The 27,035-nt window shown below is 33.2% G+C and overlaps 1 protein-coding gene across 5 annotated transcripts in view; it reads left to right on the top strand.

The window, feature by feature from the left end:
- The window catches only part of PTBP3 (polypyrimidine tract binding protein 3), an 89,102-nt gene that overhangs the window by 47,884 nt on the left and 14,183 nt on the right, over positions 1-27,035 (top strand). For all 5 annotated transcript variants that reach the window (XM_031450206.2, XM_010988595.3, XM_031450205.2 and 2 more), the window contains 4 exons: positions 6,282-6,446; positions 14,346-14,456; positions 15,922-16,096; positions 26,727-26,804. In XM_031450206.2, coding sequence (XP_031306066.1) covers positions 6,282-6,446; positions 14,346-14,456; positions 15,922-16,096; positions 26,727-26,804 — 529 coding nt within the window. The remainder of the gene's footprint in view (positions 1-6,281; positions 6,447-14,345; positions 14,457-15,921; positions 16,097-26,726; positions 26,805-27,035) is intronic.

The raw sequence follows: 27,035 nt of genomic DNA, 5'->3' as shown, positions 1-27,035 counted from the left end.
ATGGTTTGCAATTTTATGCTTTTACAGACAGTACTATAGAAGCATTCTTATATATCTCGGCACACTTGCAGCATTGTCTTATTAATTTATGTTTATGACAACAAAATTACTAGGACTAAGAACATAAATGTTTTGTGTTTTGATATATGTTGCATGATTGCTTTCTGTAAAGATTATTTGCTGATTCAAGGTGCCACTGGTAACGTGAGCAAGCAGTTTTCCTGTTCATTTTTGTTAATATAATAGATGACAGATTATATCTTATTATTTACTTACTTTTATTTAATAACTTGTGAAGTATTTATACTAATTTCTGTTAATACAGTTTTTCCCCCATTTTTAAAGTTGTGGTAAATATGTATATATAACATAAAACTTACCATTTTAACTGTTTTTTTAACACCTTTATTATGGTGTGGTTCCTGTACAATAAGCTATGCATATTTCAAATATACAATTTGATGAATTTTGGTAGCTATATGCACCAGTGAAACCACCAGCACAATCAAGATAGCTAACATTTCCATCACTCCCCAGGAGGTGCCGTTTTCAAATGCCAAGTTTATTTTTTCCTACTCCCTTTACCCCCTGGTAACCATAAGTTTGTTCTCTATGTCTGTGAGTCTGTTTTGTAGATAAGTCCATTTGTGTCCTTTTTTTTAGATTCTACATATAAGCAATATCATATGGCATTTTTCTTTCTCTTTCTGGCTTATTTCGCTTAGAATGATGATCTCCAAGTCCATCCATGTTGCTCCAAATGGCATTAGTTTATTCTTTTTTAATGGCTGAGTAGTATTCCTCTGCGTGTGTGTGTACGTCTTCTTTACCCAGTCATCTGTTGATGGACATTTGGGTTGTTTCCATGTCTTGGCTATTGTAAATAGTGCTGCTCATCTTAACTATTTGTAAGTGTACAGTTCAGTGGCATTAAGTACATTCACATTGTGCAACCAATCACTACCATCCATCTCCAGAACTTTGCATTTTCCCAGACTGAAACTTCATACCCATTAAACATTAACTCCCCATTTCCCTTACCTCCACCCTAGCACCCACCATTCTACTTTCTTTGTCTCTGAGTTTTGCCTACTAATGCAGTTTTTAAAATACTTTTATTTTAGTAATCAAATCTCTTAAGTTGTATTATGGTTTCTGACTTGGGTACCATACTCCTAGAAGCCTAACAAGATTTAAATAAAAATTTTTTTCCTATGTTTTCTTACCATACATTCATGTGTTGGTTGTCTTTAATATTTAAATCTTTGTTTTTTTAAGAATATTTTCAGGATGATGAGTGAGAATAGGGCTTTGGTCTTTTTTTTAATCCCAGTGACCAATTTCTCTTGTTTTTTGAATAACCCATTTATTATCCACTCATGTGAAACTTGTTCTTTGTCATGTTCTAGTTTTCCAAACACATGCTATGCCTACTTACAACATGCATATATTCACTTGTTAGACATGACTACACATTCTGCTTACATGATCCCCGTCTACCCATATGTGTGTGTTGCTCACATGATATGAATTTCATGTCTAGTCTGGACTACCTTTTGGATTCCATTCTGTTCCATTCCTGTTTCAGTGTCTCTGTGCCTAATATATTGAAGGGCAAAGCCCTATTCTTTACTCTGTCTTTTTAGAAAAATGGTTACTATATTTTGTTTATTTTTCCAGATACATTAGAATTATTTTGGTAACTCCTAACCCCAAAAAACACAATTGGAATTGTGTTGATTTTATAGATTAATTTGAAGATAATTAATATATTTTCTGTCTTTCAGTAGAGCGTTTAATTTCCTTTATGTAAGTCATGCAGTTTCCTCATTAGTGTGATTCCTAAATATGTTAGTGTAATTCTTGAAGAAGAAATAAACAATTTAATAAAACTCTTAAAACACTGGATTATTCTAAAAGGAAACTGTAAGAAATCCCAGTTGCTTGGCAACCAAAGCCAGCCCAAATGACCTAGTTTATTCTTAGATAGCCTTGATTTCTTCCCAGTACCCTTTCCATTTTGTTACTTTTGTCCAATTTTTTGCATTGATGTTTGAGAAAGTCATCATTTTTAAAAATTCAAAGTCCTAAATATATATATATCTGTATATGTAAACTGTACCAGATGTCTTCTTATTCAGGCAGCCCCAGGAAGCTGATAAATTACTGTTTTATTCTCTTTTCCTCTCTGAATAACTGAATGTCCGAAAACATGCACATAACTTATTTTCCAGCTTATGGACATACTTTCCAGAGAGTCGGGTGAATATCAAGTATTTCTGTCCCTTGATTTAAACTAAAATTATAGCTAAATAATTTAGATCATATTTTGAGATACAGCGTTTGAGAAATGGTTGTATTAAAAGTAGTCATTTTTGTATGGGCACTTTTTCTTGACCTTGTAGATGGAAGTTTATAAATCTGCAAAGAGGTGACTATGGAAGAACTTTTCTTTAAGATTTCCCTAAAGATCGTCAAACTGAACACTTAAAATCTGTGCATTTTATTGTATATTCATTTCCATCTCAATTTTAGAAATGGCTTCTCCACATTATCCAGGCATGTTTAAATTTTACATGGAGTGTGTTTACCTCCCCCATGTCGAAAAAATATTTGTTGGTTTTCTGAACATACTACTGCTAGTCCCTCTACTAATAGTTAATGTAAACGTTTCAGATTTGAAATGTTGCTGAAACATTTAAAAATTACCTCCCATAATAAGAATTCTCTGTGTCATAATTTTAGCATTAGATACACAGAAAATGTCTTCTGTGTATCTGAAATCTCTTCATATTAAGAAGACATTGTTTTTCCTCAGACTTTTCGATGTTACTTATTAAATAAATCAATCTTTTTCTGAGATTTTTATTGTCAAAAGCCTTTCTTGTATGCCTGCTACACAGAGATCCTTGTACTTGATGCTCCATGAAGTACTAGAGAATATTGACAAGTCTGGAATAATTGGGACAATATATACCATGGCTTCTCATGTTTCTCCACTGTGGTATCCCTTGTACCAAAGAGGAAGGAGTGAAGGGAGAGGAACAGCAACGACAACAGTAGTAACAGCGACAGCAGCAGCAGTGAGCACATGTGCAGAGTTGTTTAATAAGAAGGATTGATAGAATGATTGATGGGGGTAGTGAAGTAAAGTCAGTGAGGTTAAGTTTACTTTTGAATGTGCAGGCTTGGTTTTGATAAGACTTAATCATCCTAATCTAAAAAGGAAAGGAACCATCATTCCATTGAGAGCCTCACTATGATGACGTTTTTCCCTAGACAGTCTAGGCTTGTGATGTCTAATATAGTAGCTGCTGGCTACATGTGGCTAAATTTAAATAAGTTAAAAAATTCAGTTTCTCAGTTGCATTTGGTACATTTTGAGTGCCCACTAGCCACTTGTGGCTAGTGGCTATCATACTGAATACTGTAGATACTGAATATTTCCATTATCACAGGAAATTCTGTTGGACAGCACTGTTTATCTTCCATGTCTCTACTTAACCTTTCCTCTGTGTGTATGTGTATGTGTGTGTGCCATACAATTATAATAACTAATGTTCTTATCTGCTAATTCTAACACCTGTGTCAATTCTGGGTCTTTTTTGAATGACCTCCCAGCCTCACCCTTGCCTAATGAAAGGCTCAAAGTGGAAGTGTGAACCAGTCTTCAAACTTGAAAGCAGTACAACCCTTTTTGTCCAAATAAAATCTTAACTGGGGAGCCCAGTGTAAAGTAAATAAACCGCCATGTTTGAAGCAGGACTGAGTTGCTCAGTATTCCACACACCTGGCTTTATGAGAGCATAGTTTTAAAAGCTAATGACATAAACAAATAATTCATATATTGTTCTCAAAGATAATGATGATGATTTGGAAACGGATTATTTGGCAGTTTATGCATTACCTGATACATAAAAATCTGTGTATAGCATAAAAATGCTATTAAAAGGTATAAAAAAAGATTTGTATGTAAGTATAAAAGTGGAAGTTGTTCAACTGTTAAGCATACAGAAAGTAAAAGATTGCTAGTTTTCAGAAAGATATTTATTTTAATGTTATTTATCATGCAAAAATATTGGAAAGCTACTCATCTAATACTGGAGAGGTGGTATAATAAATAGTAAACTAAAAAGTAAAATTACAGAAACAAAACAAGAAATTTTAATATAAAATAGCACACAAAGTACTGTGATCTTTAGAACTACAAGTGAATATAATATTTAAAAATGAAAGAAGCTGCATTAAAGTGATAGGATTTTTTCATTTTGTGGCATAAATGTTTTACTAATTATCACTGTTCTTAAGAATTATAAGTATGAAACAAATGACTAATGAAAAGTTGCATTTCATTTTAATAGTCATTAATCATGCTTTTTCCCCCTTCAGTTTTCCCTTCTTTCACCTACTTAATTTTTTAAGTATTTTAAATTTTGAGACAGTCACAAAATTTTTAAAGAGTGGTAGATACAATATAAAGAATTCTTAATTTTTTTTTGAGGCATTTGGGAATAAATTGTTAATGTCGTCTTACTTCATTGACCAAAATCTTAGTGTGCATGTCCTTTGAGCAAGGACATTCTCCTACACAACCAGAGTACAGTGATCAAAATCAGGAAATTAACATTGATACATTACTTCCCTCCAATGTTCAGTCCCCATTCAAGTTTTGCCAGTTGTCCCAATGATGTTTGCTTTAGCAAAACAAACATTATTCATGATCACATGTTCCATTTAGAAGTCACATTTTCTAGTCTTTAATCTGAAACAGTTACTCAGTTTTTCTTTGACTTTTGTAACCTTGACACTTTTGAAAATTATAGGCAACTTATCTTTTAGGATATCTCTCAGTTTGAGTTTTTCTGATGTTTCCTTGTGATTAGATTCAGTGTATGTAGCTTTGACAGGAACATCACAGAAGTAATGCTCGTTTTTTCTCATTGCATCATATCATGTGGCACATAATTTCAATTTTTGCATTAGTAATGGTGGGCTCTTCGATCACTTGATATGATGGTGTTTGCCTAGCTTCTCCACTGTAAGAGTTATGACTTACAAAGGGGAGAAGAAAAGTATTTGGGAGAAAGTTACTATAAGACAGTGTAAATATACTGTTCCTTATCAGCGGTTAATTTATATCAACATATGGACTTAAGGTTTCCCATTTTACCTGATGGGTTTTTATTCATTACAGTCATTATTTTGGTTCTCAAATTGTCTTATATTTGGCCAGTGGGAGCCCCTTCAAGCTGTCTTCTGTGTCCTTTTGGCATGTTCCCATCATTCTCTGAACACTTCTTTGCATTCTGGTACAAAACAACAACAACATAACCCCAAAAGAACAAAAAAAAGTTATACATTCATCTATGCTTTTCTTGCTCTAGCTATAGAACTAGACAGTTTTTAGAGCATATCCTGATTCCTTTCAGTGGAGCATGATATTTGGGAACTTGTCTGCCTGACCTTGCTTGGGCTCTAACATCTCATGCCAGGCTGCCCCTCATGGACTGATCTCCTTTTCACCCTACTCAGACTGTCTTTACTGCGTTGGCTTCCTACACCACGTGGACCCCTTCTTGACTCTTTCTGGGCTTTGACACTCTGGCTAGGCTGCTCTCCTCTGGATGACTTTCTTACCCTTCTCATGCTCCCCAGGTCTGACAGCCAGCAGTGAGCCACCCACACACAGTTAACTTCCTCACCTTGTTTGGGCTCAGGTTACACTTGCCAGGCAGACCTACCACAGGGATGTGCTCCTCACATTGCTCAGGTTCTGATGCTCCATGCCAGGATGCCTTCGTCTCAAAATGTCCCCTTTGCCCCACTCTGAACTACTGCAGCTCCTCTCTTCCTCCGTATTTACACCTATCATAGGCCACTTATAGGCTCTAGAACTCAATTGTTCAGGGAAGAAGAAAGAAGAGGGACTTGAGTGATTTTTAAAGTGATCTTTAATATTTTACACTGAATTTTTTTGCTATTGTCATTTAAAAATAAATAAAAATCATATTCAAGCTTCTTTTTTGGCCATGTGGGGGTTCTTTTTCCCTATTTGTTGAAGCAAATTTAAGCACCTTTCTTAAATATTGTGTCATTATGATAAGAAAGCAAGTCTCTTGATTCTTGACTGATTACAAATTTGGGATATATGCATCCAGAGAGAGTAGATATGTATATTTTTATTTAACTATATTACTTCATATTACTTTGCCTCAGCTAATTTTAAGGATTATATCATGTGTCTATGTAATGGAGAGTTCTCATTTTGGATTGTTATGTAGAGAGCCCAAGCCGCACTGCAGGCTGTCAGTGCTGTCCAGTCAGGAAATCTGGCGCTTCCTGGAGCTCCCACCAATGAAGGCACAGTCCTACCTGGGCAGAGTCCTGTGCTCCGAATAATTATTGAAAACCTCTTTTATCCTGTTACTCTGGAAGTTCTTCATCAGGTAAGGAGAAACAGTCTTGTGAAAGCAGAGTCAAATGCAACCTCTATAACTTTTGATGTTTTATATCTTTAATTTTTCAGGTTGTTGATTTGGGTTAATGTATTTATTTAAATAATTTTTAGAAATCTTCAGTTTCATGCAGGAAATAGTATCAGTTAGAGACAATTTTTTGGCAGCCTCCTTTTTCTAACTTAAATACTTGATTTGAAAAGATGTATAAGAAATTCTTTTTTTTTAATACATAAGCATGAAGATGAATAAAGCATATACTCCTGTAAAAAGCACTGGTAGTATTTATTCCTGAGAAAGTAACATCAGTATAGGAAACAACTAATTTATTTCTATTGACTCCTTCCTACATTTGAGTATTTTTATTTTAAAAACTCTAAAAGGAAGCTATGAGTAACTCTTCACATGTAACATGGAAATACCAAGTTAAATACTGACTGATGCTCAGCATACCTTTCGTAGACTGCCCATTTCTATATCTAAACTGTCTTGATAAGAGTCAGAGTACCAAATCATAGCTGTCTGTGAGTATATAGAATTTTAAAACTGGGACATCGATCACCTAGTTATATAATTGTATAGTGAATAAAACCAAGATAATTGATGAGTTCAGTATTGTAAAGAGTAATTGAAGAGCCAGTTAGAACTCAGGCATCCTGTGTGAACTCCAGTATTCCGTTTCATTATACTTGTCAACCCATGTATTAAAATATTAAAACACTAAAACATTATCTGCTTATTTTCATATTAATACCTCTATATATAGAATGGCATGAATCATTAACTGTGTACACATGTGTTTAAGAATTGAAATGCATCCTGTCCTCACCTTTTACAAATAAGGGAATGGGGGAACCTTGGAAGTTGTTACTTTCCCACAGTCACTGTACTGATTGGTGATAGAGCTCAGATATATTTCCTAATATAGTTCATATGCCATGCATGTAAATATCAAAATGTACCATTTATTTTGCCTACTATGTTCCCTTTTATAGTTTCCTGAATACCATTTTCTAACCATGTGCATTTGTGAAGCATGTCCTAGGGAGGGCTTTAGCAGTGATACCCGTAGCCACTGTTGATCCCCAAAAAGGTTCAGCAGTTACTTAAGTGATTGGCTTCTTTGTTTTGGTGGATTTTGTTCGCTTCTGTTTGTCCCACAAAGTGGCGTTGAACACCCAGTGATCAATCAGCAGTGTTTTTTACTTTTGCTGCTGCGGCACTGTAGCTGCTGCTAACTTCTACTGCTTTAGGAAAATTGATCTTGAACCTGTGGCTCAGCATTGCCCTCAGTCAGCAGTGAGGTTAGCCAGGTCATGTGGTCCCGTCTTGTCATTCCACTTCTCTCCTGAGACCAGTAACAAACCTTGTTTCTCTGCCAAAAGATGATGGGTCCTTCAGGTGAAGAGGAGTCATTCTGAGAGTCTTCAACAGTAACCATTGGGGTAGGACTCTCAGCCTTGTTTAATCCTCCTTCCCACTGCTGCTGAAAGAAACAAAACTCCTTACCAAGGCCCTTACAGCCCCCGTATTCAGACTTCTCCCCATCTCTTTAGCCTCATTTCCTAACTCTTCTGCTATTTAGTACCATGGCTTTTCTGGCCCTTTGACCCTCTCCCCCTTCCCACAACTTATTCCTGTCTCAGTCCATTTCTGTCTTCTTTTTCCTAGATCTAGAACACTCTTTACTGAGATGGTCGCTTAGCTGAATCTACATCATTCTATTTTCAGCTCAAATTCACCTCCTCAGAGAATCTTTAATTATGTTAACTAAGTCCCCTCCGCCTGGCACTCTATCCCGTTAGCCAGCTAAAGTGTAGTATAGCATAATGATTAAGGGTACAGGGTCTGGAGCTGGGTTGAATCCTGGCTCTACAGCGCTTACTACCTCTATAACCTTGCAAGTAACTTACTCCCTCTATGTCTTTTTCTTATTTATATAATGGAGATGAAGATGGTATCTATTTTATACCTTCAAGAAATGTCAGTTGTACATATCAGATGCTAGTAAACTGATTCTTGCTTTTGTGGTCTTGTGGATAAGATAATTTCATAAGTAATAGCATAAAATGTGACAAACATTGTGATTGGGAAATACGTGAAGTGTGGAGTTGGTTGCACATGTTTTAATTAGCAGATTACTTTATATGCTTTGCTGAAGAGACATTAGCTAAACTGCTCTCTAAATATCTATCCTTTAGTTCATAATGAGGGGATTAAGAGTGACTGAGATGGAAGTGGTGCTCTTTCAGATAAGGGAAGCTAGGGGAAATATTTCCAAAATGATGACATTTGAGCAGAGGCTTGAAGGATGTGAGGGTGTAAGTTCTGTGTAAATGTGGTAGAATAATTATCCAGTCAGAAAGAACAGCAGGTGCAAAGTCCCCAAAATGGAAGTGTACTTAATGTGTTCAAATATCATAAATAAGACTGTTATTGGGGTTTAAAAAATAGGAAAGCCATGAATGATAGGCTTAGAGAAAGGGTTAGGAGCTAAATGATGCAAAGCTTTTATAATATTTACACTGAGTAAAATGGGAAGCCATGGAGGGTTTTGAGTAGAGTGATAGATTTATGTTTTAACAGAATCACTCTTGTTATGTTAAGAATAAACTGTAGGCATAAACGAAGGCTTTTATCATAGTCCAGATGAGAGATGGTGATGACCCAGGTGGGTATGTGGGCACTGGAAGTGGTGATTATGGATATATCTGGAATGATTTGCTGATGAGTTGAGTAGATGTGGGTTATGAGGAGAAAGAGAGTAATCAAGAATGTCTTCCAGACTGTGAATGTGACCCTCTGGTAAAATAGAGCTGTCTTATACTAAAATAGTACAGACTGAGGGGAAGAAGGATTTGGGGCAGGGGTGGGAGTGAGGGCAGGAATGAGGCGTTGGGACATGTTGAATGTGAAATAACTGTTAGACCTCCAAGTGGGAGATGTTGGGGAGGCAGCTGGGAAGTAAATCTGGATTGGGCATAAGAAATTTGGGGCTGGAGAATTGATGATCATCGGCTAAGGCCATTGGATTGGATGATATCACTTAGTGTTTGTAGATAAAGAAAGCATTCATTGACGGATCCATTATATAAAGTCAACACTGCATTCTAAAAAATTTCTTTCTGTGCTGAAGGAGTAATTTAAAACAGGTTTCTCGTGGAATCCATTACTTCTAAGTTCTGTTATATATGGGGGTTATTTTATGAATGTCCAGTAGCTGAATCTCTTCAGGACAAAGGACTGATCTTTCTGAACTGCAGAATAAAGATAAATAGCTTGCAAAAACCAGTTATTATGGTATTAAGTAAAAGACTCAAAACTAATAATATTGTTTCTTAAGTCACTGTTTTGTTGGCTACAAAAACTATTATAAACAAATTGTGGCCAGTGTGCTTGCTATTTTAAAAAGTTCTAATATAAGTATGCTTTTTACAAGTGAATGCTAGTGAACATTTTCAGTTTCTAGCAGGTTCTGCCTTTGTAAACATCACCATGAAGATTAATTTTACTAGTATTTGATCTTCAGTATTTTATTAGTCCCATTTTAAAGTCTGAAAAGATTAAAATGCCCAGGAGATAACAAGAATGAAGTCTATGTGCTTGTTTATATTTACGACAGCAAAATGAATATATTAGGAAAATAGTCAAAGACCTTGTAATCAATACAGATATATGTTAAATTTTACATACTAAGCTTGCCTAAACAATCTTTTGAGACCAAACCTGTTTAAAAATTAGTATTATGAAAAGATGTTAAAAACCACAATTCAGGCATTCCTAAATTCCCTGATGTTGGTGCTCACTTACTTGATTCAAAAGTATCAGATTGACCTTCATAGCTATTCTCTTAGTAAATACAATCCAAGGGGCTCTAGAGAGCTATCCATGTTAGCAGTTGAGTAAATGTATATTCTCTTAGCATAGTCAGATGGAAATCACACAGCTCAACACATCTGTCAGTGAGACTATGCTTTCAATTTTTGTTTGAGTTAAATGAAAGTCTAAAATTAACAAAATCTGAAGGTTAAGTGGAAATTAACTAGGTTCTATAGCATAATATAGTATAAAATCCCAAAGTTTAGAGCAAATTGTATGTTCTTATTACTTCATTAATGAGATATTTTACATTAAATTGTTTATCATTTTAAAAATTGCATATTGCCATAATTCTTCAATCAGGTCTCAGAGTGTATTTGTTGTCAATTAATAGTAAGTATTTACTTTGTGCCTTTTATATGCCAGGAATTTACTCAATGATATAGAAATGATTGAGACAAGGTATATACCTTCAAGGAGCTTTCAGTCTAGTTAAAGGAGACAGATATGTAAACGAATGTATAGTACAGTATAAGTAAAACAACAAGATAAATATTTGTATGCAGCCAAGAAGGGGATAATAGTATTTGGGAAAGAGAATTAACTCTACTGAGATTTGGGGGAGGTTGAGAATTTTCTGGTGGCATTACTCCCTGAGCTGAGTTTTGAAAAACATTGACAAACATTTACTAGAAATTATGCACAAAGTTACAGGAAAAGGGAAAAGACACATATATAGGCATAGAAGTCTGAAACCACTTGGTGTATTTGGAAAAATACTGTAGACAGCTCCATATTGTTGATATAAATAGTGTGATACAAAAAGTGTCAGGAAATGAGGTTGGAGAGGTACACCAGGAAGAGATTGTATATGGTATACCAAAGAGGTTGGATTGTACTGTGTAGATAATAGGGAGATAGTAAGGAGTTTTAAGCAGGGAAAAATATAATCTGACTTGTATTTTAGAACACTACCTGTGGCTGCAGTATAAAGGAGGGAGGTTAGGCAGTTATTTTATCTCCTTTTATATATTTCCTTAAAAAGTCTATTACTACTCCTTTATCAAGTGAAAACAAACTGCTCAGTTGATGCACTTATAATATATAGATTGATCTGTGTCTGTGCACAACACCACAATATCACCAAGGATAGAAATTAAGAAAATATATGACCTTTTCCCAAGAATGCTTATACCTATATCTTAAAGAAAGATACAACATAAAGTCCATATTCTTAGACACCTGAGAAGAAAGTAAATTTGGTATTTTTTTATAAACTTTAAGAATATTATCTAGGACATGAGGGTGTACTGAGGAAATAACCTGTTACAAGACTGAATTTTTCGTTAGAATAAAAAAACAAAAATTTTCCCTAGTGTTTTTCAGAATACAGTTAAATGAGAGGTTAAGGTCTCAAAGTTCTAAGCCCTGGAATATGACCATAATGAAATTAACCACACTTAGAAAAAATTTTTAATTTCAATAAAGAACTCTCAGACTATCTGATTTTAAGGAATGGCATTTTCTGGTAGGCCCTTCTGAGACAGATTGGCTCCACAAATCTTGATGATGATCTTATCTCTTATAAGAAGTATCTGACTCTAATTACATATGTTAAAGAGTATCTTGCTAAAAATGAGTATTTAGACTTTAGTATAGTTATTTTGTTTTATTTTGTGTGGTGGTAAAATATACATAAATATATTTTAGCTTTTTAAAATTGTACAGTTTCAGTGGCATTAAGTAGATTCACATTATTTGCAATCATCACCAAACATTATATATCTCCAGAAATGTTTTCATCTTCCCATTGAAACTCCTGTACCCATTAACTAGTGACTCCCTCATATGTCCTTTCCTCATCTCCTGGCAGCCACCATTCTACTTCCTGTCTCTATGAATTTGTCTACTCTAGCTTCCTCATAGAAGCAGGCATGTATCATTTTCCTTTTGTGACTGGCTTAACATAATATCTTCATTATGTTCATTAGTCACTTAACATAATGTCTTCAGAGTTCATCCATGTTATAGCACGTGCCAGAATTTCCTTTTTAAGGCTAAATAATATTCCATTCTATGTACATAATACATTTTGTTTATCCATTTATCTGTGGATGGAAAATTTGGTTGCTTCCATTTTTTTGGCTATTGCAAATAGTACTGCTATGAACATGAGTATACACATACTTCCTGAATTTCTGCTTTCAGTTTTTGTGGGTATACACCCAGAAGTGAAATTGTTGGATCATATGATAATTCTATTTTTAATTTTTTTTAAGAACCACCATACTGTTTTCCATAGCAGCTCCTCAATTTTACATTCCAACAAACAGTACACAAGGGGTCCATTTCCTCCACATCGTCCCAACACTTAATCTTTTCTGTTTTTTTGTTGGTCGGTTGGTTGGTTTGGTTTGTTTTTTTTTTTAAATAGTAGCTATCCTAATGGGTGTGAAATGGTATCTTGTAGTTTTCATTTGGATTTCCCTAATGATTAGTGATGTTGAGCATCTTTTCACGTGCTTATTGCTATTTGATTATCTTCATTGGAGAAAGGTCTATTCACATCTTTAGCCTGTCTTTTAAATTGGGTTTTTGTTGTTGACTTGTAGGAGTGTTTTTTGTATTCTGTATATTAACCTCTTATCAGATAAATGATTTGCAGACATTGTCTCCTATTTTGTTGGTTGCCTTTTCAAGTCTGTTGATAGTCATTTTGTTTCTTTTTTGGGGGTAATTTAATTAGGTTTACTTATTTATTATTATTATTTTTATTTTTTATTTGATGGAGGTACTGGGAATTGAACCCAGGACCTTGTGCATGTTAGGCATGTGCTCTGTCACTGAACTGTATACCACCCCACCCCACCCACTGTTGATAGTCTTTTGATGAATGTTAAGTTTTTAATTTTGATGTAGTTGAATTTATCTATTTTTTCTTTTGTTGCCTATGCTCTGGGATAGTTATTCTTGATTATTCTTTCTGATAATTAAAAAGCAGGACCATTTGCCTATTAAGGACATAAATACATAGTATTTGATAATAGCAAATTCTTACCAGCATATGGAGTACTTATGTTTTTATTCTTAGAAGCAGAAGGACAAATTTCTGACTCATTAAGATCCAGATTAAAAATGGGATGTCAGAGGAAAGCAAAATGCATTGTAGTAACCCTGGCCATGAACCTTTGTGGGGTGTCTACTTCCCCACCACAGGTATTGTATTGTAAGAGCATTTGGTAACCAGGGATCTGTCAGGAAACCTTCTCCCACTCTTGTTTATTCCTCTTCTCCAAAAACAATTCAGAAAGACTGAATTGAGTACTCTTGAGCACTCTTGCACATTCCCAACTTGCATTCCAATTCACTTTCCCCCTTTCCCTTTAATTTTTTTTAAACTTTTTTTAATTGAGTTATAGTCATTTTACAATGTTGTGTCAAATTTCCAGGGTAGAGCACAATTTTTTGGTTATACCCTTTTCCTTTAATTTTTAAAGTGTAACACTTTTTTTCTACCAAACATTGTTATTTATTTGCTTATTTATCGTCTGTCTTCCCTCAACAACAGAGACTGTTGTCTTTGTTTCCTTCACTGCTGATTTATCAAGGCTTAGAACAGTACTCTGTAAATATTTGATGAACTAATAGAGCATTGAACATTTTATTGAATATTTTGTATTTTTTTCTGTCTATGAAAATTTCAAGAAGTAGATGCTGATTCTCAGGGTGAAATGACTCTTCCACTTCCATTTATATGCTTTGTGACACAGTTATCTCATAGGATTAGTTAATTCCTGATGTAGCCTCCTATTTTAGTGCTGTGCCATTTATAATATGCTATAAAATAAGTCAAATATTTAGTGCCTATTGTGTGACAAGACTCTGTCTTAAGCCATGCAGGGGGGTTAACATGAACATCTTCAGCTTGATTTAAGTAATTTTGGTACCAAAAGCTTTAATAGAGGAAATTATTTTCATTTAAAAATGGGATTCATGAATCAAATTGTATTTATAAAGGTATGTTAGCTAAATTTTTCCCTTAGATTTAACCTCATGTGAACTTTTTTCCAGATATTTTCTAAATTTGGCACAGTCTTAAAGATTATCACCTTTACAAAGAATAATCAATTTCAAGCCTTGCTTCAGTATGCTGACCCATTGAATGCATATTATGCCAAAATGGTAATTATGATCTTTTTTTCATTTTTCAGTTATTAATCAGTCACTTCAGTGATACCAAAGAAAGCCATCATGTCTTCTCTGCCCCAGATCACCATGTGTTTTTTTAAATTACAATAAAATATGTATAATATAAAATTTACTATTTTTAAATGTACTATTCCATATGCTCTTTTTATAGTCTAAAAATTACTTCTTCATATGAAATGGTTTCAAATCACCTATCATTTCTCAGTTTTCTGGGACTCATTTCTGTTTGTCATATTTAAGGTCTAGAGTTGAGCACAGTACCTTGATGTAATCTGACTAATAAAGTAGAAATATCTTTGCCCTAATGCCTTCATTTACTTCTGTTAAATGAGCCAAAGATTGATTGATTTCAGTATTTTTGTAACCACATTCACTGTTTAATCTCATTGAGCTCTAAATTGGTGAACACATTAATTCTTAGGAAATATGCTGTTGTCAATTTTGTCTTTTAGTATATGAGTGCTTGACTTTTGACAAGGTATATAAAACGTCGCATTCAGTTTGGTTACATTTGACCCTTCTCCTGTTGAGATCTGTCCCTAACTCTGATTCTATCCTGTATCAGTATCCAAATTATTTCTGATTTTTTTTTTCAAAGATAGGGACTAAGTTTTATAGTACTTCTGTGTATTACACAGTGTCTGGCTCTTGATTAAGAATAGCCTTTATATTTGCTGTACCCTCTACCTGCATATGTTATTTTGTAGCTTTATAATGATGTACTCATCAATAACTTATTATGTCAGGGTTTTTTGTATATTTGTATATTTTTTGTTTTATTTTTTATGATTTGGTTTCTGGTATCTATTTTTAAAAATTTGAGTATTTGTACAAGTCCTAAGTGGCTGTAAGTATCCATTTGGTAAATCTTATCTTTGCTGATCTTTGGTCTTATATCTAATCTGACTCAAATTTTCCTCAAGCTTAATATTCAAACAAAATTAATTTACAGGAGAAAGAACGTGGTAGATAATATTTCACATTTTGTGGTTCTGACAAATACCATTTACAAAGGCTTTATTTAATCTTAACCTGTATAAACTACACTAAAATGAATTAAGATGAAATGTAAAATTTAAATATCTTTAAATATTTGTTGTGGACAAAATAATCATAGTAATAGCTAGTACAGTGTATAATAATGTGTAATAGTTTTCCAAGCTTATACATTTCTCCTCTTTCATTTGATCTTACCACAGACAAGGTAGGGATCATTATCCTTACTTTACAGAAGAAAAAATAGAAATAGAGGTTTTCTTTTTCTCTCTTAGGCTCATACAGTCAGTGACAGAAGTTAATTAAAGTAAACATAGGTCTTTGGCTTTTAGTTTAGTCCTCTCTGCTTTTATGCCTGATAGCCACTCTTTGTGAAAGTGAAGGCTATTTGATTTATCATTGTTGTCTTGCAAAACATCAGTCCCTTTCTTACATGCTTTAGGCTCTGGATGGCCAGAATATCTATAATGCATGCTGCACTCTGCGTATTGACTTCTCCAAGCTCACCAGCCTTAATGTGAAATATAATAACGACAAAAGCAGAGACTTCACTCGCTTAGACCTTCCTACTGGTGATGGCCAGCCATCCCTTGAACCCCCTATGGCTGCTGCTTTTGGTGAGTAGTTCCATTTTGGATCACAGAGCAAGTTTTCTGAAGTTAAAAGTTTCATTTACTAATCTGTGTATGTCAGCTAGTTTCTTCTTGGATTCTCTCAGGATTTCTAAAGGAAAGCAAGAATCATAGAACAAATGTGTCCATTAATTAAATTTTCCTATTAGTAGATTCTATTAGTTGGCAAAAACAAGTGGATATTTGAACTTGAATTTATTTTCTAACATTGATACTACTCATTCTTTATAATCCTTACAACCATCGCATCAAATTAATACTCTTACATATTAACATTGGTTTAAATAAGTTGATTTATAGTGAACAGAATATTGATATAAGTGCTCTTGATAGAAATATGTTTCCATTTTTAAGTAGTGATTTTTTTTTTAATTGAAGTACAGTCAGTTACAGTGTGTCAGTTTCTGGTGTACAGCATAATGTCCCAGTCATGCATATATATGCATATATTTGTTTTCATATTCTTTTTCATTTAAGGTTATTACAAGATATTGAATATAGTTCCCTGTGCTATAAGGAAGAAATTTGTTTTTTAATCTGTTTTTATAAATAGTGGTTTATCTTTGCAAATCTCAAACTCCCAAATTTACCCCTACCCACCCTCCTTCCTCCAATAACCATAAAATTGTTTACTATGTCTGCAAGTCTGTTTCTGTTTGATACATGAGTTCATTAGTGTCCTCTTTTTTCTTTTTTCTTTCTCTTTCTGGCTTACTTCACTTAGAATGATTATCTCCAGGTCCATCCATGTGCTGCAAATGGCATTTTATTCTTTTTCATCGCTGAGTAGTATTCCATTGTGTAAATATACCACATAAGTAGTGATATTTCAAAACAAGGGCCTAAATGAGTGTGGTATCTTCTTCTTTTATTCAAAGAAGAGGGTTTGGGTTTTTTTTTTCGGTTTTGTTTTTTAAACATCCGAACTCTTCATCTATACCTTAAGTTTAATGTGAAGTTGCATTTTTGCACAAATAAAAATAGTCTTCTGCATTGCTCATGCAAATGTTGCTTTGAAGAGCTTCCTTTTTCATTTAAAATTAGCTCTAAATATATTTATACTTTTAAAATAAACCTTTATGTAAAAGGAGAAGTAGTGCATGGCCTAGTTGGATATATCATTAGGCTAGTGTACTTTTTGGTTTTGCAGCTCTCAAAAGTGTGGTTTATTATTTAGATAGAGTATTAAATTTTATTGCCCTTTGTGATTGCTTTTTCTTTCCCAAATGACGCCATAAAATATTGAGACCTTAAGTGGTATTTAGTCTATCTTAATTTTACAGGTGAGAAGAAAAATCTTTAGCCAAACAGTTGTCTAAAATTTTCTAGAAAATAGTTTATGACTTTAAAAGCTTTTTGTTAGTAACTGAAAAAATCAAGTGGGTTCAGTTCCTAAATTGTTAAAGTTTCTGTTTGGTCTGACCCAATTTTTGTGTTTTGTAAGGTTGGCTCTCCATATCTACTGGTCTGGCATCTGCACTGCACATTCAACCAATTGTGGATCAAAAATAATTGGGGGAAAAATTTCCAGAAAGTTCCAAAAAGCAAAACTTTAATTTGCCTTGCACCAGCAACTATTTACATAGCATTATACTGCATTTACAAGTACTTACATTGTATTAGATATAAGCCATCTAGAGATGATTTAATGTATACAGGAAGATATGTAGAGATTGTATACAAATCCTATGCCATTTTATATGAGACTTGAGCATCCTTGGATTTTTGGCGTCTATGAGATGAGGGGCTAGGGAGTGTCCTGGAGCAAATACTTTGTGGATACTGAGGGACAGCTGTATTTGTTATCAGCAGCAGTCCAGTTTGGCTGAGCCAAAGGTCTTTTTAATTACCATTTTAATCACAAAAGATAGAAATTGGGGCTGTCATTCAAGTTTGCCAACACTTGCTATCAAATGCAGAACTGCACCCATTATACTAATTTTTGGAATTAATGTTCTGTATTGTGGGAAGAAGACGTTTTAAAAATATGGCTAAAATTTTTGGTTTCTGAATATAAAATATCAGACTGTTACCATCCTTTTGTATTGTATTAGTAAATCCTTAGTCACTACAAGATAAGGTCTACATTCCGAGATAAGTGATTCAGCAGAGAAGGATACTTTTTTATTGTGTATTGCATGAAAGTTTACTCTGCCTCTTACAAATACTTGACATAATTCACTATTCCCTCCTTTTTTTCTCTTGGATTCTGAAACACCACTCTCCCCTCTTTTCCTTACCTCACTGGCTGTCCTTTCTTTCTTTTACAACTGCCCTTTAATGTTCTTAGGGCTAAGTTGTGAGCACTCTGTCCCTGTTTTTAGAGACATACATTATACCTATAGAAAAGCTTATAAAACATGTGAAAATATTTTTAAATACTCATGTGATTACCACCCAGGTTAAGAAATAAAATGTTTGCACATAATGGAGAAGCACTCTTCGTACTCCTCGTTTGTTGTGTTCCCACCCTCCCTGCTCCAGGATAACCATAGTCTCAACTTTGTTATTCTTTTGCTTCTGCTTTCCCTGTAGTTTGTTTTTGTCTTTTTACTACTCATTATGCAGACCTCAGTGCTAATTAAAAATTTTTTCTCCTATGTTTAGAACTTTATGTAAATAGGATAATGCTGTGTATTTTCTTTTGTGATTCCTCCATACTCATATATGTGACTATTGCTTATTCATTCTCAATACTGTTAAGTGTATAGATTCCTATTGTATGAATATACCACAGTTTGTCTTTTCTACTGTTAATAGACATTTGGGTTATTTTAGTTTGAGGCTATTATGAACAGTGCTGCTATGAAATTTTCTTCATTACTAGTGAAGTTGAACATATTTTTATTTGTTTATTTGCCATTCTCTTTTATGAATTTTTTGTTAATTCCTTTGCCTGTTTTTATGTTTGGTTTCTTATATTTTCTTCTTTATTTGTAGGAATTCTTTCTGTATCTTAGACACTAGTCCTTTGCTGGTTATGTCTTGCAAATAGTTTCAGTTTTGACTTACTGGATCTTTCTCTTCATGGTATTTTTATGTAGTCAAATTTATTTGCCATTTCCTTTATATTTGTTTTTCTGTCATATTTAAGAAATTCTATTTTAGTTTGATGTTATAAAGATATATACTTATATTCTAAAGTTTATAGTGTTTTAGTAACTTTTTATTGGAATAATTTAAGTTGCAAATATAGTGCAAAGAATTTACTTATATTCTTCAGATTCCCCAATTATTAACATCATGCCACATTTACTTTATCATTTCTCTGCTTATATATGTGTGTGTGTTGTTTTTTCTTCCTCTGGATCATCGGAGAGTAAGTTGCAAGCATGATGCCCCTTCTGAATACTCATTGTGTGTTCTCTAAGAGCAGGGACATTCTTATCTAAATACTGTTATCAAAATCAGGAAATTAACATTCATGCAATACTATTATCTAATCCATAGACCTTCAAAAATTTTTGTCAGTTGTGCAAATAATGTTCTTTCTAAGAAAATTTTTTCTAGTAAGGATCCAAACCAGTATCAGGCTAATTTATTTGTCATATTTCTTTGGAGTCCTTTAATTTGGAACATTTTCTCATTCTTTGTCGATCATGACCTTTAAATTTCTGAAGAGTTAAGGGTTGGATATTTAATAGAATGTTTCTCAATATATGAGTGTCTGGTTTTAGAGCTGAAATAGTATGTTTTTCTCAGTTTATTATATCAGGAGACACATGATGCCAGTTTATCCTGTTCCTGGTGATACCAGCTTTGGTCACTTAAGGTGGTTTCTGCAGCGTTTCTTCCCTAAAAGTTACTGGTTTTCTCTTTGTAATTTGTAGGGAGATTATGTTGAGATTATATAAATAGCCTGTTTCTTATGACTTTTCACCCTACGGTTTTAACATCCATTACTTAGATTCGTTGTTACAGGGATGATGTTGCCGTATTGGTGACTTGCTAATTCCATCGTTCCTTCTAATTTATTAGCTGGGATTTTATTATAAAGGACTTTCTTCTTACCACTATTTCACTCATTCATTCATTTATTTTTATTATGTAAATTTGTGTGAATTTCAGGTATATAATATGCTACTTCAATGTATTTATATATTGTAAATAATTGCTGATGTAGTGATATTTACCAGTTCACACAATTTTAGTGTAATGTTGTTGTCTGCATTCATTGTACTGTGTATTAGCTCTCTATGGCTTAGTTACTACTCATTATATTTATTTTTTTCATGTCAATGTGGACTCGTATATTCTTATTATTCTGTGGTTAATAATTTTATACTATCATTTTTCATTTTATGCTCAAATTTTCTCAGATTTGGTCAGAGGGAGCCCTTTCACACTAGGTTCTGTTGCCTTTAGACATGTCTTCATTGTTGGAGCTCATCATTACTTTCTTGCGGAAGATATTTCAGATCTTCTTTGCCTTCCCTGCCTTAGCTTTGCAATCAGCCATTTCTCCAGCGAGCCCTGGTTCCTTTTAATGGGAAATAGTATTTGGAAATCAGTATCAAGGTGTTAGATGTGTTCATTGTTAATAAGGTGTCATTGCTCTAAGGCACTTTAAATGGACGTGACTAAGATATGTGTGTATGTGTGCTTCAAAAATTTATTTCTTTTTATGTGTTTGTGTGTATATGTTTTTAAAAACCACAAGTTTTAACTGATACCTCCAATTCCATTTTGGTACCCTTTTCATTGGTAATTCCCTTCTTCAGGAATGGAAATCTAGTTTCCATTGGCCACAGTGTATTAACTTATTTGCTGAATTCTATAATACACAAAAAATAGTTGCAGCATTTTTAACACATACCATTAACTTGAGGTTAATACTTGCATAAGTAGTTCTCTGGGCATTGTTCCATTGGTCTATTTGTCTTTTTATTTTTATTTTTGTCATTACCACAAGTCTCAGTATCTGATAAATTTAAGTCTCCTCTTAGTATCTGATAGATTTAAGTCTCTTTACCTTCTTCAAGAGTATCTTGCAATACTTGATCATTTACATTTAGGAATTTTAAGATCAGCTTTTCAAGTCCTCAAAAAAAAAAGCTATTAAGGTTTTGATTGGATTACATTGACTTTATACATCACTTACAAGATAACTGACATCTTTACAATAGAGCCTTCCAGTCTTTGACCATTGTACATCTCTTCATTCATTTGGATGTTCTTTAATGTCTTTGAGTTAACTTAGGTGACTTTTCCTGTTTTGTTAGAATTATTCCTGAGAACTATACTTTTTTAGATCCTAATTCTAGGCCAGTCATTTGTGATCTGTGTAACTTTGGGCAAATTGCTTAACTGCTCTGCATTTTCGTTTCTTCATGTGTGAAATGAACATAATAATAGTATTTAACTGGTAAGAATTGTGATGAACGTTAAATGTAGTAATGTACACAAAGAGCTTGGAATGGTACAGTGAGTTTCAACTCTTGTGTTTTAACTGTTGCTAATATACCAGTTCAGTGTTGTTTCTTGATTTCATATTCAACCTTGATAAACTCTTATTAATTTCTTTTTCTAAACTCTTATTGATTTCTTTTTCTTACTTTAGTGAGATGCACTGAACTAAAATTTATATAGAAATGATAAAGTATCTAAAATAGTCAAAGGAAATAAATGCAGAACTTAATATAAAGCTGCAGTAATCAAACAAGTTTGATAGTGTTGAAAGGAGAGATATATAGATTAATGGAGCAGCAGAGAGTGTAGAATTAGACCCACACGTATGTAGTCAGTTGATTTTGAATGAAATTGCCAATGTAAAATTCAATAGTGAAAGAAAAATCTTTCAACAAGTAATTTTTGGACAGGTGGATGTCCATATTGGAAAAAAAAAATTGACCCGTATATCACACCATACTGACAGACTGACTTAAAATGGATCTTAGATTTATATATAAATCTTAAACCTATAAAACTAGAAGAAAACATAGGAGAAAATTTTTGCAACCTTGGGATATGGAAAAGTTTCTTAGAACACAAAAAGCACAAGCCATAAAAGGAAATAATTTATATATTGTACATCAACATTTCAAAGTTTCGCTTCTTGAAAGATATCATCAAGAAAACAAAAGACAAGCTGTAGACTTGAAGAAAATACTTGGAGCACATATATCAGACAAATTAGTTATATCAAGTTATGAAGAACTTTTATAGCTCAGTAAGAAAATAAACCATTAAAAATGGGCAAAAGATTTGAAGAGGTGTTTTAGATTTCAGTAATTGTGCTTTTCATTTCTAGAAATTTTTTTTTAAGTATCTGCCCTACAGATATTTTTCAGCATGTGCTTTATTTGTTCAAACATACTGTTTAAAATCTTCATCTGATAATTCCAATGTCTGATATCTTTGCAGTTATTCTACAATTAGATTTTTTTTTCCGAGTTATTCATTTTACTTAGAGAATTAATTGTGAGAGTTCTTTGAGGCTTAGTATCAAGCTGGTGAGTTCCTCCAGAAGGAATTTGCTTGTCTAGGGGTTGCATTGGGTCTGTAGATTGCTTTGGGTAGTATGGCCATTTTGATAATGTTGATTCTTCCAATCCAAGAGCACAAGGTATCTTTCCATTTCTTTATATTATCTTTAATTTCCTTCATCAATGTTTTTGTTTTCAGAGTATAGGTAACCTCCTTGGTTAAGTTTATTTCTAGATATTTTGTTGTTTTTGATGCAATGGAAATGTTTATGCCAGTTATAAAATTCTGGTTTTTGAAGTGAAAAAAAAAAAAAAGAGTGAATGAAGGGCCGCAAATGGCTAAATATCCTTTTTTATTCGTGAGTTGTATTCTATTACATATATATGCTGCATCTTCTTTATCCACTCATCTATTGATGTGCACTTAGGATGCTTCTACTTGGCCATTATAAATAATGTTGCTAATAATAGCAGGGGGTATGTATCTTTTTCAGTTAATTCTTATTTTGTGGTTGGCTTTATTCCTTTGATAACTACGTAAGTTTAAAAAGCTAAAGCTCTAAACATTCTCAGAAACAATAGATAGTACATATATGTAAATATTTAAAAATATGTGCAGTATATTGTGTATATGTATTTACATGCAATATATTATATATGTGCAGTCAAATTATAAGAGTTCTACTTAATAAAACTGAAAAATGAAAAAGAATAAAAATAAAAAAACTAACAAAAAAATGTGAGGGGAAAATTTTAATCATACATCTGTTAAAGAATGTATGTATGGTATCTAAAATACATACAGAATTCTTACAATTAAATAATTTAAAAAATAACAAAATATTTTTTAAAAAAAGAATTTGCTTGTCTGCAACATTAAAGGATCTGTATTTGGGACCATTTCAATCTAAATCCATGATTTCATTAATTTTCCTTTGAACTCCTAAAAAATGTGAATTTGGACTGCAGATTTGCATTAGAGCTTGCTTTTGGATAGAACTTCTCAGGAACTTTTTTGTCTCTTTTCTGTTAAACACGAAGGCAACTTTCCTTGCAGTCTTCTGAGGATAGGAGGAGCAGGAATATGGAATGGGTTATTTTAGGCTACAAGATTAATGCCATGGAGGTCTCTTGTTTAATTCCTTCCTTGGGCTAACCCTGGAATTTGCATCTTGTCTGTTACCTGTGAGGCTAATAAAACCAAATTGTTTCACAGGGTTGTTAGGCCTAGTTATGCTGACCGTCTTATTAGCTATTAGATTTTTTAAAGATCTTTTCTTTTCCTCTTTCATTGGGCATTTTCTGCAGTAAAGTTGGTTTGTATTATTTAGTCTGCTACTGTACTCGCATTTTAAAAATATGTAATAATTGTGCTTTTTTCAAATAAAAATTGTGGTTTTTTCATAGTATGTACTGTCTAATATTTTAAATGTCTGTGTTGTGTCTAATGACTCATCATAATTTAATCATTCTCTAATTTAGACATTAAGCTTGTTTTTTTAGGGTTTTGCTATTGTAAATAACACTGATAAACTGATTTCATAGATAAAAATGTTATCTATTAATTTGTATTGCCTTAATTGCTATTGTGGTGGTACATTTTCTAAATGTAAAATAGCTATTCTTAGTTATTCAAGTCTTAAGCCTTTTTCTTAAAAGTTTAAACTTTTCATGAAAATACGAAGTTTAACAGGTTATTTTGCAAAAATATTTCTGTTTCTGCTTATTTGAGGAATGTAGATTTATGGAAACTTTACAAACCATTCTTTTGTCAAATTTTAACAAATGTTCTTGTTAATCATATTTTACTTGGAAATAGTTACATAAAATTTGGCTGTAGTAATTGTTTGCCACTTCTTTCATTTCTTGCTGTTTAATGTTCAATGATAGTTATCTCAAAAATTTTCCTCATTTCTCTGAAACCTACAGCTAGTCTTCTGCCTCACCCTCCCCCCTTAGCCATTTGTATTAGTCTCTTTGTTGTGTTTAGAGAGTACTTCCCTTTCCCTCCCCACAAATCTTAGTGGTTCACGGCAATTAACATTTATTTCTTTCACACAACTGACACTTGGACAGCTTTGAATCAGCTTTTGCAGTCTTCCTTCATGTGTCTTTTTGATCAAGGGACCAGGCTGAAAGTGTTACTACATTTGAGGCATGGCATTTTGTGGCAGAGAGTAAAAATAAGAGAGCTGGTGTAAACATATAATGCCTCTTAAAGCTTCTTTACTGAGGCAGTATATATGTCATGTCTGTGTTTGTGTTCCTATCACATGATCCAGTGCAGTTGGTCACTCCTCCCACAGAAGGCACTACAAGTCACATGACTGGACAGAGTCACATGGAAGGGTCAAGTAAATACTTGGGAACAATAATACAATCTACCATATCTCTTCTTATGTTTAACTTTTTAGTGTAAATTCATGATTTCTCATATTCATATTCAAGCGTCTTTGTCAAGTCTTCCTTAATGTCTTAAATACACTTATTTCTGTTTTGAAAGTGGATCATTTTACTTCTGATCTTGAGCCTACTTGAATGTAAGTTTAACAGGAGCATAGATTGTTATCTGCTCTGTTCAGTGTTTCCTCAGTCCTAGAAGAATGCTTGATTCATAATGTGCTTTCAATAAATGCTTCCATTCTTATTTCATCAGTCATTATCAATTATTCTGATTTTTTGTATCTTCATTTATTGTCAACTCTCTGCTAGCTCTGTCGCTGAAGTCTGTTAATGCCTGTATTTTCTTGAATTATTTTAATAAAGCACAGCTAGATATTTGACAGATTCTGTTAATTGCCTTTAATGAAGGAAATAAACTTACATGATCTTTTAAATCCCCTGGAAAATATATGTACTTCTTCCTATAAATATGCATATCACTCTTTCATTTTAAAAAAAAAAAAAAACCCTCTCTTTGACTTCTGAAATCTAGCTTCTCACTATTGCTCTAAAACTATTCTTTACCTTTTACGTTTTTCATTCTCTTTTTTGAACCCTCTGTCCTCCAGAGCTCTGCATCTCTAGATCTTGAGGGACTTTGATTCACTGTTTGGTTTTTTGGGGTTTTTTTTTTTTTAATTTTATTTCTATGGCTGTTCTCTTTTTCTCAGAATGTTCTCTTTCTTCCTCTATACTGAAGTACTCCCAGGTTCTGTTTTTAGCTTTCTTCATTTCTTGTCCTGTTTCGTTTTTAATGGAGCTCTCACTTGTATGGCTTTCACATTTACTTATTTATATTTTTTGTTTTTTTATTGAAATATTATCAGTTTAAAATGTTGTGTCAATTTTCTGGTATACAACATAATAGTTCAGTCATACATATACATACATAGATTGATTTTCATATTCTTCTTCATCATAGGTTACTATAAGATATTGAATATAATTCCCTGTGCTATACAGTATAAACTTGTTTATCTATTATATATATAGTAGTTAGTATCTGCAAATCTTGAACTTCTGATTTATCCCTTCCCACCCCCTTCCCCTCTGGTAACCATAAGTTTGTTTTTTTATGTCTGTGAATCTGTTTCTGCTTTGTAAATAAGTTCATTTGTCTTTTTTTAAGATTCTACATGTAAGTGATATCATATGGTATTTTTCTTTTTCTTTCTGGCTTACTTCACTTAGAATAACGATCTCCAGGTCCATCCATGTTGCTGCTGATGGCATTAGTTTATTCTTTTTTATGGCTGAATAGTATTCCATTGTATAAATATACCACAACTTCTTTATCCAGCATCCATTGATAGACGTTTAGGTTGTTTCCATGTCTTGGCTATTGTAATAATGCTGCTGTGAACATTGGGGTGCATGTATCTTTTCAATTTAAAGTTCAGTACAATTTAATAAGTGTTTGATTATTAAATAATCAGAAACAATGCTCTAAATAAGGGCAAGAATCTCAACCTAAATAAAAAAGCTAAATAAAGTAAAACCAAGTAGTAAACTAATAACTCAAACAGCTTAACCATACTCTTGAACCTTGAACCCAGTTGAAAGGGGTTGGCCTTTGAAAATGGCAGAGGCTCTTTACGTATTCATTAAGGATCACCCATTTAATGAAACTTTACTTCGTAACAGAATCTCTTTATCAATAATATACCCTCACATAGCCATTTGGTATTGCTTTGATAACCATATTTATAGAAGATGGTTTTTTTATTTTAGCTTCTCTTTCCTGTTAGGTGCACCAGGTATAATTTCCTCACCATATGCCGGGGCTGCTGGATTTGCCCCAGCCATTGGATTTCCTCAAGCTACAGGTGACTGACTCTTTTAAAGTTCAATTTGAAATGATTTTTTTAATGATGGTCTATATTTTCTAGGAACTTATCAGGATGAAAAATATTACCATATTTGAAGGACTTACAGTAAAAGCATTATGTGTATCAATCATGGAAGTGGCTCATGTATCATGTATGATGCACAGCTTCCTTGTGTTTATAAATAATTCTCTCTGGTTTTATTCTCAATCCCAAAATTCTGTTGTATTT

The sequence above is a fragment of the Camelus dromedarius genome, chromosome 10 (assembly GCF_036321535.1).
Source record: "Camelus dromedarius isolate mCamDro1 chromosome 10, mCamDro1.pat, whole genome shotgun sequence".
Lineage (NCBI taxonomy): Eukaryota > Metazoa > Chordata > Mammalia > Artiodactyla > Camelidae > Camelus > Camelus dromedarius.
The sequence above is the reverse complement of the archived record's forward strand: the minus strand, read 5'-3'. Positions and strand labels throughout refer to the sequence as shown.